This window comes from Acanthaster planci, linkage group LG09 (genome assembly GCF_054643075.1).
Source record: "Acanthaster planci isolate LZ-2023a linkage group LG09, COTS_SCS, whole genome shotgun sequence".
Classification (NCBI taxonomy): domain Eukaryota; kingdom Metazoa; phylum Echinodermata; class Asteroidea; order Valvatida; family Acanthasteridae; genus Acanthaster; species Acanthaster planci.
Genome location: NC_141785.1, coordinates 9,983,963 through 9,997,759, shown reverse-complemented (window position 1 = coordinate 9,997,759; position 13,797 = coordinate 9,983,963). Strand labels below are relative to the sequence as shown.

Here is a 13,797-nt window from a genome sequence, read left to right as displayed (position 1 = left end):
CTGATTCTCAACCCCCCAGGGGATGGTATACATCATGTTTGAAGAGTTGGCAGTTTCACTTTCCTCAAAAAATTGCCAGCCTGCCTGTCTCAGTGTGGCTGATTGGGGATTGGGTACACCACGGGGGAGTGGCATGGCCCCATAAATTAAAAGGAAAAAGATATCGTTGTCATTTTGCTCATAAAAGGCTTTCAGAATTGATCCAATCCACTGTGGTCATTCTGCTGTTGTTGAGCGCTTTGACCTCCCCCTCCACAGAAGCTGTACATGAACTCCCTTCTCAGCTACATTTACAGCCAATAACAGGGAGTTTGTATGACAAAATCATCACCCCATAACTGGAATGACTTGTGTATGCTAATGACTAGGGCAAGGCTATGTGTGGTTGTGCATGTTAAGTTGCTAGTCCTGCACAATTTACTTGAAATAGAAACCAACCAGTCCTTTCAAGTTATTTCAATCAATTTGTATTGATTTTTTGTACACACCCTTCATTTGCAGGTGTACCTCTGCACTGTTTTGTGGTAATTGGCAAATACGTTTTCGTGAAGACATCTTCTTGGAGGAACAACCAAGGTGCATTTATACCCAGGAGAAGCAAGTTATAAGCCACAAGTAATGAGGTGCATCTACTTAAAGTTCTTTGAATGAGGCATCATTTGCCATTTGCGCAAGAAATTCTCCTTGGGCAGAGCATGCGCTACCGGTTTTGCCAAGATCATCATGTGGTACTGTTTATAAAAGGAGCTGGTCCAGTGACACATCTCATCTCTCAAGTCTCCTCAGTAACTGTTTTGCCAAGACCATTCCACTCCGAACATATACACCTGCCTTTGCATATAGTACACACCATAAACAAAGAGTCAGAACAATGAATTAAGGTAACTATAAATACATGAATATAGTTTTATTGCAATCATGTAGTGTCTAATATATGAAACCTTCAAGTGAGTTAAGAAAAAAATAACTTGAATTTCCAAAAACTTTTGTTTCAATGCTGTACCGTACAAATCCATGGGGGTAATCTTAAATAGACTATACAATAGATTATCTTTAAATTTATCAAGGGCTATTAAAAAATGCAGTGTTTCTAGTAGAGTGCTACTCCTGTTAATGATCTGTGACACAAGACCTTCAGGTAAAAATTGGTCAAAATTAACCAAAAGGGTTACCCCAACAAACCATTTTTGGGCTTACTTTGAATGTCTGGCATCATGGTTGTTTCTATTAGGCTGGGCCTCAATTATTTATTATGGCTTAAATAACATGCATCTGGGGAAGATTACCAGCTTGTGGCTAGCGCAACTTCCCATAGATCCATGTGTTAATCCTAGCCGCAGCCAGCTGCTTCAGACAAAGCCTTACACTAAAGCATCCAAACATCCATGTTTTCTACCCAGGCCACATGGTTTAGGGCAGGCTTTTCTACCAATGAAGACCAGTGACTTCTGGTCTGGTGCCTCTGTGCCATTTTCAACAACAGTGAAGCCTCTGCACTAGGCAGCAGTCTGGAAACGATGCCAGAGCCCTCCCCTGAATCATGAGATGCGTATCAGCAGTGTGTTTAGTAAGGAGAATTCAAAGCTCACAACTGCTGAAAGTTGAAAAACACAACCAGTGTACCAGATATGATTTAAAAAGTAAAAGTTGCCACTGACTGGCTTTTCCATACATGCATGATCGAGGAGCACATTGGTGTTTTTCAAGCAGCAGACTTGACAATACTAAGCATAGTCTTTCCAGAAAGGACAGGTTAAAAACTAACTTTTAAATTGGAAATAAAAGCCAACGCCGTTTTAGTGTAGCCTTCCACTCTTGGTATATAAGAAAAAATGAGAATTATTCTGGCTCACTATTCTGAGATCTTCCCACCTGCTGTTAACAAACGTTTGCACAGTACTCATTATATGTTGAATACAGGTATTTGATGTTGACCAAAACCTAATCCAAACAGAGAAACACTCGGGGGAAAAAACAAATGAAATAACTTCTGAATGGAGCTCTTCAGTGAAAAGATGGTGTAAATCTTTGAAAAGTTTTTTGTTATGATCCAAGACTAGGACGTCACATATATAAAGGCACACGAAATCTGTTTACTTACACATAACAAAATGTACACGCATTTTAAAAATTTTATTTTATGATTTTTTGGGGACGAGTGAAATTACAAGAGTGAAGTAAGAAGGTATGCCTACTTGAATGTAGATTTAATTTGAAAATCGAATCAAGGAATATTGAAGTGGAATATTGAATATCCTATAACAACTTCTGATAACTAGCAAGCACCAAAACGTTTATTTCAGACCTTTCAAATTACAATATAGTCATTCTCAAGTTTGAATTCCACTGTCATAAACTTGGAAACCATAAACTGTATTGAAAATGACTAACTTTGTCTGGCTTTTTTAGAACAGGTAAAGGATGCAGATTGTAGATGAATTTTTAAGTCCCTGGGTGTTTATTTAGACATGTACTCTGTCTGTCAAACAAGGTCCTCAAAAGACAGCATTTTCACTACCTGAAGTGAATTTGATGTTGATCTGGAAATAAAACCTGCATTTCCTAGACTGCGTATTCTGTTCTCATCTCAGTTGGATCTTTTGGATGAAACTCTTTGTTTTTTGCACTGTGAAGATCTGGGGGAGTGTTTCATAGTTAATCCACTTGTCCGATTTGATGTCCGCAGTAAGTTTCCTTCTCCTGCCCCAGGAAGAAAACAAACATGATCAACGTCAAATGTGAAAGTCCCCTCCATAAGAAGTGTTACAAAAAAATTATCTCAGTTTTCATCAACTTTACGGCAGCTTAAGAGTCTAACAGCCAACATTCACACCCCAGCTCCTGCAGAAACATGTTTGGGCTCTTGCTTACATCAACTGAGATTCGATTTTGGGCACTGCGTGTAAGTGTGTGTTTCTCTTGTTCTCTTCAGCGGTTCACAATATTATTCTGTTCATTTTGTATGTACATATATGCATGAGGTGAATGTGGCAATTAGCCAAGTTAATATTTGAGATGAATGCAACCAAAGCAAAAAGTAGTTCTTGAAATGAGCATAAAACTAGATACAACCTAGTCCACATAGAGGTTTCTGAATTTTGCAATGTTAAACACTTAAAAAGGTCTTTTTAGCATTTAAAACAAAAATTACTCCTGTATAAGCAAGATCTTGATCTGATCTGTTAATTATATAAAACACAGGATGGCAGAATGGCTGGACTTCATTAATCAACTATTTGGAATGAGACCATGGGAGATGGTTGCATGAATGCTTCTCAATAGCCTTCTCTCATAATTCATTGCTGAAAACCAACAACATGAAACTGATTGCGCGAAAGGGTAACAAAAATGAATCATAAATTTTGGTGAAGGCCTACCATTTCCTGTCTTGTTCACGCTCCCGCCGCTGCTCTTTCAACTGATCTTTCAAAGTCAAGTCTAGTAGGGAAGGCCGATTGGTCAGTCGCATCTCCTTGCCTCGTTTCATCAGGAGCTTCAAGAACCTATCCTGCAGGAACTGCCTGTGCTCGTTGAGCAGACGGCTGTGCTTCACAGGCTCTTCCCAATCCACAGGAAAGGAAGGAACCATGCTCTGGCTGACGGCCCCTGCGGAAGTGAATTCGTCAGTGAATGAAATACACTGAACAGGACTGCAATGCTGAGAGTACTGTGATCTGCACATAAAGAAACGCCTACAAATTTAGAATGTTCTTGTTGACACTAAAATGATCCTTGATGGAACACTGTGTATTTCACCTAAACATGCGCTGTTCTCAACTGAACAACGGGTGTTTCGGATTGGAACCAGCAATGCTCTTGTCGGGACGTCTTTGGCATTTCGACTTTTGAGTTGTCCCAAATTCAGAAATCTACAGTTAGAACCCACTGAAAGGACTTAAACATGTATGTCCCATGCTTGCGCACAGTTTGTCAGCATGTGTCTTGGGGCTCCTTTGACTGATGTGCAAACAGCATAACTCTAAATTTATGAATGCACGTGACATCAGAACAAGAGAGGTATGTATCCACTCGCTGCTTCTAGCTGAGACTGCTGAATTGTGTACAACCTCACCATCCATTTGGCATGGGTGGCAAAGTCTGCAGAGAGATTGGTGCATGCTTTGTATGTACACGTACATTTATATGGATGCGCAAAGCAAACTTACTATTGGCTTCAGTTCTCTTGGCAAGTATTTCTTGCAATGCCACGCTGTTAACTGCCTGACTGTTTGTTCTCAGTAGTGCTGAATTGGCAGACCCCTTTGGAGCGCTCTCTTGTTTTGCACTGGACGTTTTCTGCTTTCCTTTGAGTCCAGTTAAAAGTCCTGTTTTTTTGGCTCGCTGCGGCCGCGGCCGCGGCCACCGCAGTTTTCGTCTATGTCTTATCAGTCCATCGCGATGACAGATATAATGCAAGGGTGTAACTTCACTGGGGTTGGTGTTGGCAGGTATCTGTTTTGAGTTCTGAGGAGTGGCAGCAATACTCTGATCTGTTTCATTCTTCTTTTCTCCTGTGGTTTGTTTCGCTTGGCACGACGTTTTTGTGTTAATTCTCGGAAGTCTATCATCACTTCCGTGGCATGCACTGACTTGTCTGGATTTTTCGTGTTTGGATGCATGGCTCCTTTTAGCTAATTTCTTCACAACCTTCTCCTGTTCTTTGAATTTCCCTACGTCAGTGATAACTGTTTTCTGGCTTGACACTCTGGTTTTAGTTCTAGACAGTCCATCTTGAGATTGCCTTGTCTTTCGAAGCCCAAGACTGCAGACTGGTGTCTGTGGCAATGGGGAGCCCACATTACATGTATCTTCAATAACACTTTCTTCCTCATCATCTTCAACATTTATGATGTCACTTTCAAGATCCTGTTCACAGCCATGAGCACAAGCACCCAAATTTTCATTGTTGACGTCTGCATCTCTGCTGTTCTGCTGCTCCTCCTTGGAACAGCTAACACTCATATGTTTAGCAGTATTGCTCCCATTTTTTGGGTCCACAAGGCTATAGAACCATGAGCCATCTTCATCCATCTCACTGCTACGAACATTTCCGTCACTTTCATGACCGCTGTCACTAAGCTTGCCATTTTCACTGCCGTCACCATCATCACGACTTGTGATACCATCATCAGACAAGCAGTCACAAACATCAAAATCGAGGCTGTTTGCACCATCATCACCAGCTTCCCCAAGATGCCCATTATTACCTTCAGCACCTGTATCGCTACTCCCAACTGCCTTCAAATTATTACTATAATGTCTGGCAGTGCTTTCATCATCTCTACCAACATCTTCTTCCTCTGAACTCCAGTCATTGTGGTCACTGTCTTGATCATTCTTTTCACTATCACCATCATCACTGGATTCAGGATTATTGATGAACCTGCCACCATCGGGTTCATCAACAGCATCGTCATCTGTAACGCAACCCTGATTGCCAAGACCACTGCCATCAGCCCCGTCACTGCAACAATCTTCATCAACGTCTTTATCCCAATCCTTTTGAAGGAAGTCCAGACTGGCTGCCCTTGCAGTGGCAATACTGGGGTCAGTCTCATCACTGCTAGAGAAAAGACGCTGCATCCTGTCAGGTTCTTTCCTCCTCTCGAATCTCCTATCACGATTGGAAATGAGCCTTATGAACCCAAAAGGCGATGGAGGGGACAGGGTTTTGGGTACGGGCAAGGCACTAGCAGGTTGCTGTTGGACAGATGTACCTGCCTTGGAGGACACCTTGAACAAGTCCCTGTCTGTGTATTTCTCAGACTCTGATGATGAAACAGGAGTCCCACTTCTTCTCCGGTGTGGTGCCCTGTGAACAGGTCTGGCACGCTTTGCTTTGGCAGAGGACTTGTTGTTATCTGTGTTATTTTCAAATTCTACAGGTGGTGGGTGCTCTGCTATTTTGACCACGGAGGACTGAGCTGGTGCCATGATTCCACTGACCACGTCACTGGATGACAGACTGCATGCAGAGCTTGTGTCTGTCCATTTGCCAGATTCTGGACAGGAGCCATGATTGTTGCGTCTCCTCTTCTGAAGGCTTCTGCGCAGGAGCTGGGTACATTTTGTGACCGATGCTCCTTGAGTACTCTTGACTAGTGGAGAAGCGAAGACTCCTTTATCAAGATCTGTTCTCAGTTCACAGTTGTTCACTAATGGAAATTTGAAATGCTGGCCATTCTGTTGGTACATCCTGTTGGTGAGTGACACAGCTCCCTCTCTTGTCTTTCTCGCTTCATGCCATTCTTTTTGTGAGGGTTGGCCTGTTAGGCTCCAAAAGTGGCTTGTGATTGGCAAAGCCCACTGCAATGGTGAAGCATCATGTCCAAACTCTAATGGTGACACCAGCGCATTCCTGCGGACACTGGGTGGGGTTTTGCAAATTGATTTGTACCTGTGCATAACCCTATGGCTTGCAGGACAGCACAGTGACTCAGCTGCAGATAAATGAGAAACTGAAGCTTTGCCACAGCTTTGTTGACCGTTTGTCATTAGTGTGCCATTGGTGTGTTTGTCTCCTGAGGGTGTGGTGTTACATAAGATTGGGCCGTTGCATTTACACGTATCTGGATGGGTAATTGAGGAAGCTGGATTGCATGGACCAGAGACAGGTGTTCTTTGCTGACTCATGTCACCGCTGCTGGTTGCTGCCTGATCCAAGGCACTCTTCAGACGTTTCTGTTTGGGTTCGCTGTTGCAATTTGGTGGCAGCAATGCAGTGATGCTTGTCTGTACTCCATGAAACTGTGGCGAAATGAATGCTTCCATTGGATCGGGATTCACTTCTGGATGTCTGATGACACTTGTTGCATCCTGAGCATCTAACGAGGGTGCAGGTATTGAAACTGTTTCTTGACCTGTCAGTGCAGCACTTTGAGAGTCAGGCTGTGTGAAGGTTTCACTCTGATTGCAACTTTGATGATTGATGGTTTTACTGGAGGATCGTCTGTCCTGTATGCTATTCCGTTGCTTTGCCTCAAGAGTGGAGATCCACTCCTTTACACCACAAACCCTTGTCAATGGAGATGCTACATGTTGATTATGAAGAGGCATAAGCGGATCAACAGAGTCAGGTGTTGGATACTCTGCATCTTCTTTCAATGTTGAGGTAACTAATTGAGTGTTTGGAATGTTATAGTGGCCAGCCTCTTGTGGCAGTGGTTGTCCATGGCCAACAACGATCCTGAGACTCTCACAGGACCTCTTCCTCTTCCGGATACGCTCCAGTCGCTTTGCCTCAAACCTAGCAATCCTTGTTCTTGCGCTTGGAAATCCTTTTGGCTTTCCTCTGTTGCACATTTGTGGAATGGATCCTTCGAGTGCCCATGCTCCTGTCACTGCTTGTAGTCTCTCCGCTGATTGCCTTTGACTACTTTCCAGCTGCTCGGTTTTGCTGTAGTGACTTCCTGAGACTTCCAAACTTTTTCCTTCTGCCACTGCTTTCTTGCATGTTATGGACGGAGACTGTCGATGTGGATCCGCACAATATCTCTGTGAATCACTTGCAACAACATTCTTTCCCTGTACGACTGATTTCCTTTCATAATGCCTTGAGGCAATGCACTGGTTACCCAAGGACTCATTTTTAGCTTCTTGTTTATCACTCTCTTTACGCAAATCAGATGCATTTCTTTTATTTTCAGCTGTGTGAATGTCTCTCTTTCTTTTTCTCCTTTTCCTTCTTCTTTTTCTTTTTGAGCACAGTCGCATTCCCTGAGTTTGCTGCACATCTTGGCCAAAGGTTGCAGAGTTGTCCTTTTTTAGGGTACTCTTATTTCCAGTAACTGGTTGAAGATCCCTCCAAGTGAACGGAGTAGGCTTGTCTGTTGTATTCTTCCAGCAACTCTTTGCTGATTCCTCGTACGGATCCTCCTGCCGTGACCTGGTGGTAGGTTTATTTGACCTCGGGGTTCTCCACATTCGGAGTGGGGAAATATAGCGAAGAATGCCTGGCCCCCTTCTCTCAACATCCATCCAGAACTCAGGACCTGGACTGCTTGAGGGGGTTTCATTCTTGGGCAAACTCCTCCTCCGTCCTTTCATATATCCTCCTGCTTTCTTGGTCCAATTGTCTCCCCTCAGTAGAGTGTCACACAACTTGCTGTGTTATTCAGTGGTTCCAGGCACTGAAACAATAATATCAACATTTACTATTATAGTTTTACTGGTGGATTAACTGCAGTCCTGTTGAATTCATTGATTAAGATTTCAATTAATAAAATGGCAAAATAATTTTAGTTTTGTGAATTTGTTTTTTATTGTCCCCAGTCACATAAATAATATTGCTTCATTGTTTGAAACTGAATCCTATCCGACATGTACATATTAATTGTATGACATTTCATTTTCTTTTTCTGATTCAGGTCTTATGAGGATATTTTTAACGGTAATGAAGTCCCATAAATTTAATGAATACTACATGTGCATTTAAGTCACAAAACCAATGTTTTGGCATGGAATCAGACGAAGATAAAACGAGGTCAAAATGACGCACTCCCGAATACACGGGGGTGGGGCTGGAGAACAAAGAGAAATGATAACAATAGAAATGACTGGGGCCGAAAATCAACAATTTGCTTGAAAAAAAATCTAAACTGACCCCTCCAACCATTTTTGTTTTCTGGTGATGGGTGCTTTACTGCCATACCCCCCATATTCACAACTGTTAAAGAGCGTTTCAAACAAAAGTTGGAGATTAACTGAACAATTGGCAATCACAAAGCCTGATCGGTAATCTTACTGATCGACTGACCGCACCCCACACGTTCATGCAACATGTGTCTGTGAATGATGCTAGTTTATTACCTATCCAGCTGGAGCGATGAATTACACGGATGTACAGTTGTACATGGCCACAACTTGTCAGAAACTAGCCCACAGGTGCTCAGGGTGAGATCAGAGCGAAAGTTCTACAGATGTGACAGGACAATCTGCAAAAAGACACGAAATCTTTCATCAAAATCTCAAGTTGAACAAAGTCAGTGTTTAATGATGTCACACTACATCAATATTGTTCTTCATGTTTGTCCAGTGTAACTGTTTTCTGGTTATTGAATATTATGGTAAATGTACGTGGTTAGGCATTTGACTGGGGTTGTTTGATCTTACAACAGGCCTGCGTTTGACACAAAGTCTCAGTGCCGGCTACGGTTAATATGGAGGAGGCTGCAAAAATGGGAAACGGTTAATCCACATATACGTATTGTACACACCATTAAGCACCAGAGGTAAACACAGTACCTACGCCTTTTAAGTCAATACCAAATTACTTTTATGTCAACAGAGTGGTCACAACAAAGGGCAGGCACTTTTATTATTAAAACGTTACACGTATTGAATAATTCCTGTGTCCTTGAGTTGATGTTGGAAATCAGCCAGTGTTGTAACGACTAACGAATCCCTAAATTTGGTGACTCAAGTCAAGACATTTTGAAATTGTGACTCGAGTCATTAGGTCAAGAAGTCGAGAAGTTTGTGCAGTCAAGTTGAGTCGAGTCACGTCAAGTACCGAGCTCAAGACACTTTGAGTCACAAATTTGCAAACAAAATGCAATAAGAATACAACTACATGCAAGTCATTCTATGGTATGCATGCTTTCCACGCATGGAAAAAGAAAAGAAGACTGGTGTGTGCTGCGCCTCATGCTGTGTATACATACATGTACATCCTGCACCACAACGTATTCACGATCGATATAAGAGCAGCGCCATGAGTCTGATTTCAAATAGATTTTTTCCCCCCAAAATTTTGCTTTTAAGTATTTTGAGACTCGAGTCTTATGAACTTGTACTCGAGTTGAGTATCCATGAGAGGTTCAAGTTGAGTTGAGTCATTTGGTTGCAGACTCCAGTCAAGTCAAATCATTTACCTGTCTGGACTTGAGTCAAGCTGAGTTGCCAAAATTTGTGACTTGAGTCCGACTTGAGACAAATCAATAACTTGAGTCATTACAATTCCGAACTCAGTTCACACAACAAAGTGAACAAAGCATACAATCGGGTTGTCAGGGACAAGTTCGGGCATTTGGCTACAAACAGGAAATCTGGTCACAGCGGAATGAGACGTTACACCAGTACTTTGGAGGTGGTTTTGGAGGTGAAATCTAATAGTTCTAGAAAGAATTTAATTTTGGTAAATGCTACCTGTATGTGGTAGGTAACAGGATTCTACTATTGCCAGCTCATGACTAAAATGTTTTTAAAAAGCCAGTTGAATAATTCTACATGAAGTTACTCAGCCTAAGACCCAAAGACGTGCTACTAGATTTGTTACTAGTCATAACACCCACTTCTGCTGTGTGACTGATATACTGGAACCAACTTTTAGGGGACATGCAAGAGGACTAGGGCATAACAGCATGCCTTATTACCAGAAATTCAAGGCATCATTCCCAGCAACATTAAATGTCTTCTGCCAGACCAACATTAACCATCGACGGTGGAGTCATGTGTTCACTCTGTAGCCTCAACTGCAAAATCCCTCGAGCCAACAAAGACAATAACTGTATCCCTGTTTTTATTTGTATCCTTGTTTAATCCACCACTGTGCTCCCACCTGACGTCAATACCACTCTCACAATCATGTGACAGTCTAAACTTTGACAAAATTTCCAAGTTGAAAGGACACAAAATTAAGCAATCCTGTTCCATGTCATCTAATGTCCATGATGGTATAAACCTTTTCACTAACGAATTCATAATTGTGCATGCATGCGCAAAAATGGCCATGGTGGGTGGGCTTTTTCTTCAGAAAATCTCATTAAATTGTTTTTGCTATTAGTTTCTAATCTAAAGGGGTATTTAGTGCTCTGGAAAATGTACAATCTTGATTTTTCCTGTGCACGAGAGATTGCCGTATCTACAATGTACACGTACATGTAAGCTGGTCTCCTTTCGTGCTGTTTTATAGCAACAACAATTAATTGGGATTTTCTGAAGAAAATAAAAGAACAAAGCCAGAAAACCTGAGAGAAAATGATCAAAATTGTACCCTTGTATGTTTTCAATGGCCTGCTCACACTTCTCGCCCCCAAGGCCATTTAATTTATGCGTATGCATGCATACCGGTAATTATGAATTTAATAGTATTTAGTAACTACATGTGGGTGTAACGTCCATCATCTCCATGATGGTATAGTCACCAGATCCCTTATTTCTCCACTTACTGTACTGTCATAAAACCAATCAGACTTGACAAAAGATGGCAAAACTAGGGACCTGGCAACTATACCATCATGGATGTTAATCAGACTTTTAATATGTCAACAGAAAGAATTGGCATTATTTCGGGGAAGAATTCCATATACGAAGTCCACTGTAATATCGCGTAGTTACTACAAAAGTATCCTTACTATGATCGCTGAATGAAGACGATTCCAATAGGCATTGAAGAGCTGAACATCATAGGACAGAAATATGGAGTTTTGGGCACACTTTTGGAGCTACACATGGACCAGGTTTACATCGACAGGCGGCCATCTTTGCTTCTGAAGAACATGGCGAATGCGCACGACGTGTGCGCATGAACCGAATCATATCCGGAAAGAACCATTATGTAACAGGGGTTGGGCTGCCACAAGCATTGAGGTAATTTTATGCATGAATCCGCAACACGAGGAGTGCAGAGGGCCGTCATCTGTCTGGATGGATCTACACAGTTCACGAAATGCTGCGCAATGTGCCCTACTGTACATGTACATGTACATGTACAATTTTTACTTGGGGGAAAATAGTGCGTGTTTTGCGACAATTTTAAAGTTGGACAATTTCTTTAGAAGGAAAAAAGGGGCCCAATTTCTTTTACAGACAGTTTGTAAGTTGGACAATTTGTTTAGAAGGAAAAAAAGGGACAAATTTCTTTTAGAGAGTGTTTGTCAGTTGGAGGAGTTTTTTTCTATATTTATACAGAGGGAAGGGGAAAAGGGAGCTGAAACCTGTCTTTAGATTATTGTGTGGCTATCTGCGCTCTAAAATGTGAGGGGAGGCTTGTACAGGAGAAGAACATCCTTAAAGATTTGATTGAAGTGGTCTACTCCTGCATGTCGGCAGCGCCACATGTATTCGGCCAGATAGAACCCAAACTGGTCGCTTCCACTGTGTGGATAGTCACCTCTCTCACCAATTGCGCGTAAGACTCCAATTCTCGCTCATAGTGCATGTATTGCTAATGGATGAAGCAAGACTCCACCTAGCCTGAGTTCTTATACAGCATTGGAACGAAATTCCTTCTTTCGTACGGCCGACTCCATTTCTACTTGTTCTTTCTCTTTTGGTTTACATAAATACGACAGAGATAACTCACGTCATACAGTCAATTGTGCTCAGACATGTACCTTACCTAGTTGATTTCCTTTGGCACAACCTACTTACATTAACAACGGATAGCCACATTTATTTATATTCAAATATTCTAATTTATACAAATATTCGTGAATAATTACATATTCAGTTTCATAAATATTTAATTTTTTTAAATATTCATCTTGACCTCATCGTGACCTCTCCTTAATTCAACCGTAACTTTATATGGAACATATCGAGTTCCTCCGGCAACAAGCGCTCGTGTGGCGTGGTCAGTTAGACTGCTGTATTTCTATACCTAACAGTTCTCTTCATTGCAGGTTCGCTTCCCCTTTACGACACAATTTGGATTAAATGTATTAAATGTGTATACTAACTGTAATAATCCTTGTACTAATGACAGGAAAACTGTGGAGAAATAAAAGGACGGGATAGTGAAGGAAGAGGAAACGGTAGACGATATAGTAGGGGAAAAAAAGAACGGCAAAAGGACTCACTTTTTTGCCGTTTTATTGCGTGGGGCCCCTTCTTTTTAAACCTGTCCCCCTAAGTTACTGAACCCCCTTTCACATCTCTATCCCCCAAAAATAAATGTCGCCCCTTTTTAAATCTGTCCTGGAGCAAAAATTTCTCCTAAAAAGTGAACTTCGTATATGGAATTCTTTCCTTATTTCGTGCAGTAACTGATCCACTTGTGGGAAAAAAGTCCCACAAGTATACAGATTTGTCTTTTCCTACAATGTACCTCCATGGTGTGGCTAAGGATGGATCAGGAGTGAGAGTCCGTGCCACACTAGTGCTAGGACAGAGCATATCCAGTGTGAAGAAACCTTATGAAAACCTAAACATGTATGTAGCCTATACTGGGTGCTGTCATCGACATCTGCGATTGTCATCTGCCATTGTCATCTGCAGGCAAAGAAAGCACAACTCACCCATCCAAAATGTTACAGCAGTCACAGTCGTCTGGCGTGTCATCGTTTCGCTCGAATCGCTGATAATGCGATATGCCCGTGACTGGACGTGAAAAACTAGACTTTTACTAGTTCTAGACAGGTTTCGACCCGCAAGCCGGTTTTTAAACTGCATAGGGAAGTCTGGGACCTGCTCCTAATTAATTTGACGTTTTCTCGCTGGCGACGAAGCTTAGCTGGGGAGGGCCAGATCCCCCAGCTTCGTCGAGAGCGAGTGACTCGCGACGAACACAAGTTGTACCCTGCTGTAATGAATCTCCAATAGACACAGTTTTCTGCAACTTCATACTTTCTTCAATGTATAAAAACTATTTGACATCCATGTTTGATTAAATGCACTTGAACAACTGAGGGCGCTGTTGCTGTTGTAGCGTCATGTATGGAAGGCGCAGCGGCAACAGTTTATACTAATACCCACAAGTTCAAATAAAAGTCAGGAAAATTACTCACAAGTAACTCGGCTGTTAAAGACATATCTTTTGTTTTCCTTTCAATTTTCAGTGGCTTAACCGATGACTTT

At 41.9% G+C, this 13,797-nt stretch overlaps 1 protein-coding gene across 2 annotated transcripts; it reads right to left on the bottom strand.

Annotated features, from left to right (window-relative positions):
- Positions 1-876: 876 nt before the first annotated feature.
- On the bottom strand, positions 877-13,560 carry LOC110980713 (uncharacterized). Of its 2 annotated transcripts, none has more exons than XM_022237627.2 (5): positions 13,239-13,560; positions 8,809-8,933; positions 4,167-8,129; positions 3,378-3,606; positions 877-2,700 (listed from the first exon to the last, which is right to left on the bottom strand). In XM_022237627.2, exons 3-5 carry the CDS (start codon positions 8,044-8,046, stop codon positions 2,583-2,585), a joined length of 4,227 nt encoding a protein of 1,408 aa, XP_022093319.2. In that variant the 5' UTR covers positions 8,047-8,129; positions 8,809-8,933; positions 13,239-13,560; the 3' UTR covers positions 877-2,582. The 2 variants fall into 2 exon arrangements, with proteins under 2 accessions (XP_022093319.2, XP_022093320.2); XM_022237628.2 differs by lacking the exon at positions 13,239-13,560 and adding an exon at positions 13,049-13,232.
- Between the last annotated feature and the right edge of the window lie 237 nt (positions 13,561-13,797).

Excerpts from the sequence above, each read along its gene's own strand:
- LOC110980713 (XM_022237627.2), bottom strand. The coding sequence starts at position 8,046 with ATGAAAGGACGGAGGAGGAGTTTGCCCAAGAATGAAACCCCCTCAAGC. Across the intron at positions 3,607-4,166 it reads CAAGAGAACTGAAGCCAATA|GGGCCGTCAGCCAGAGCATG; the intron begins GTAAGTTTGCTT and ends TCACTTCCGCAG. Across the intron at positions 2,701-3,377 it reads CGTGAACAAGACAGGAAATG|GAGAAGGAAACTTACTGCGG; the intron begins GTAGGCCTTCAC and ends TTCCTGGGGCAG.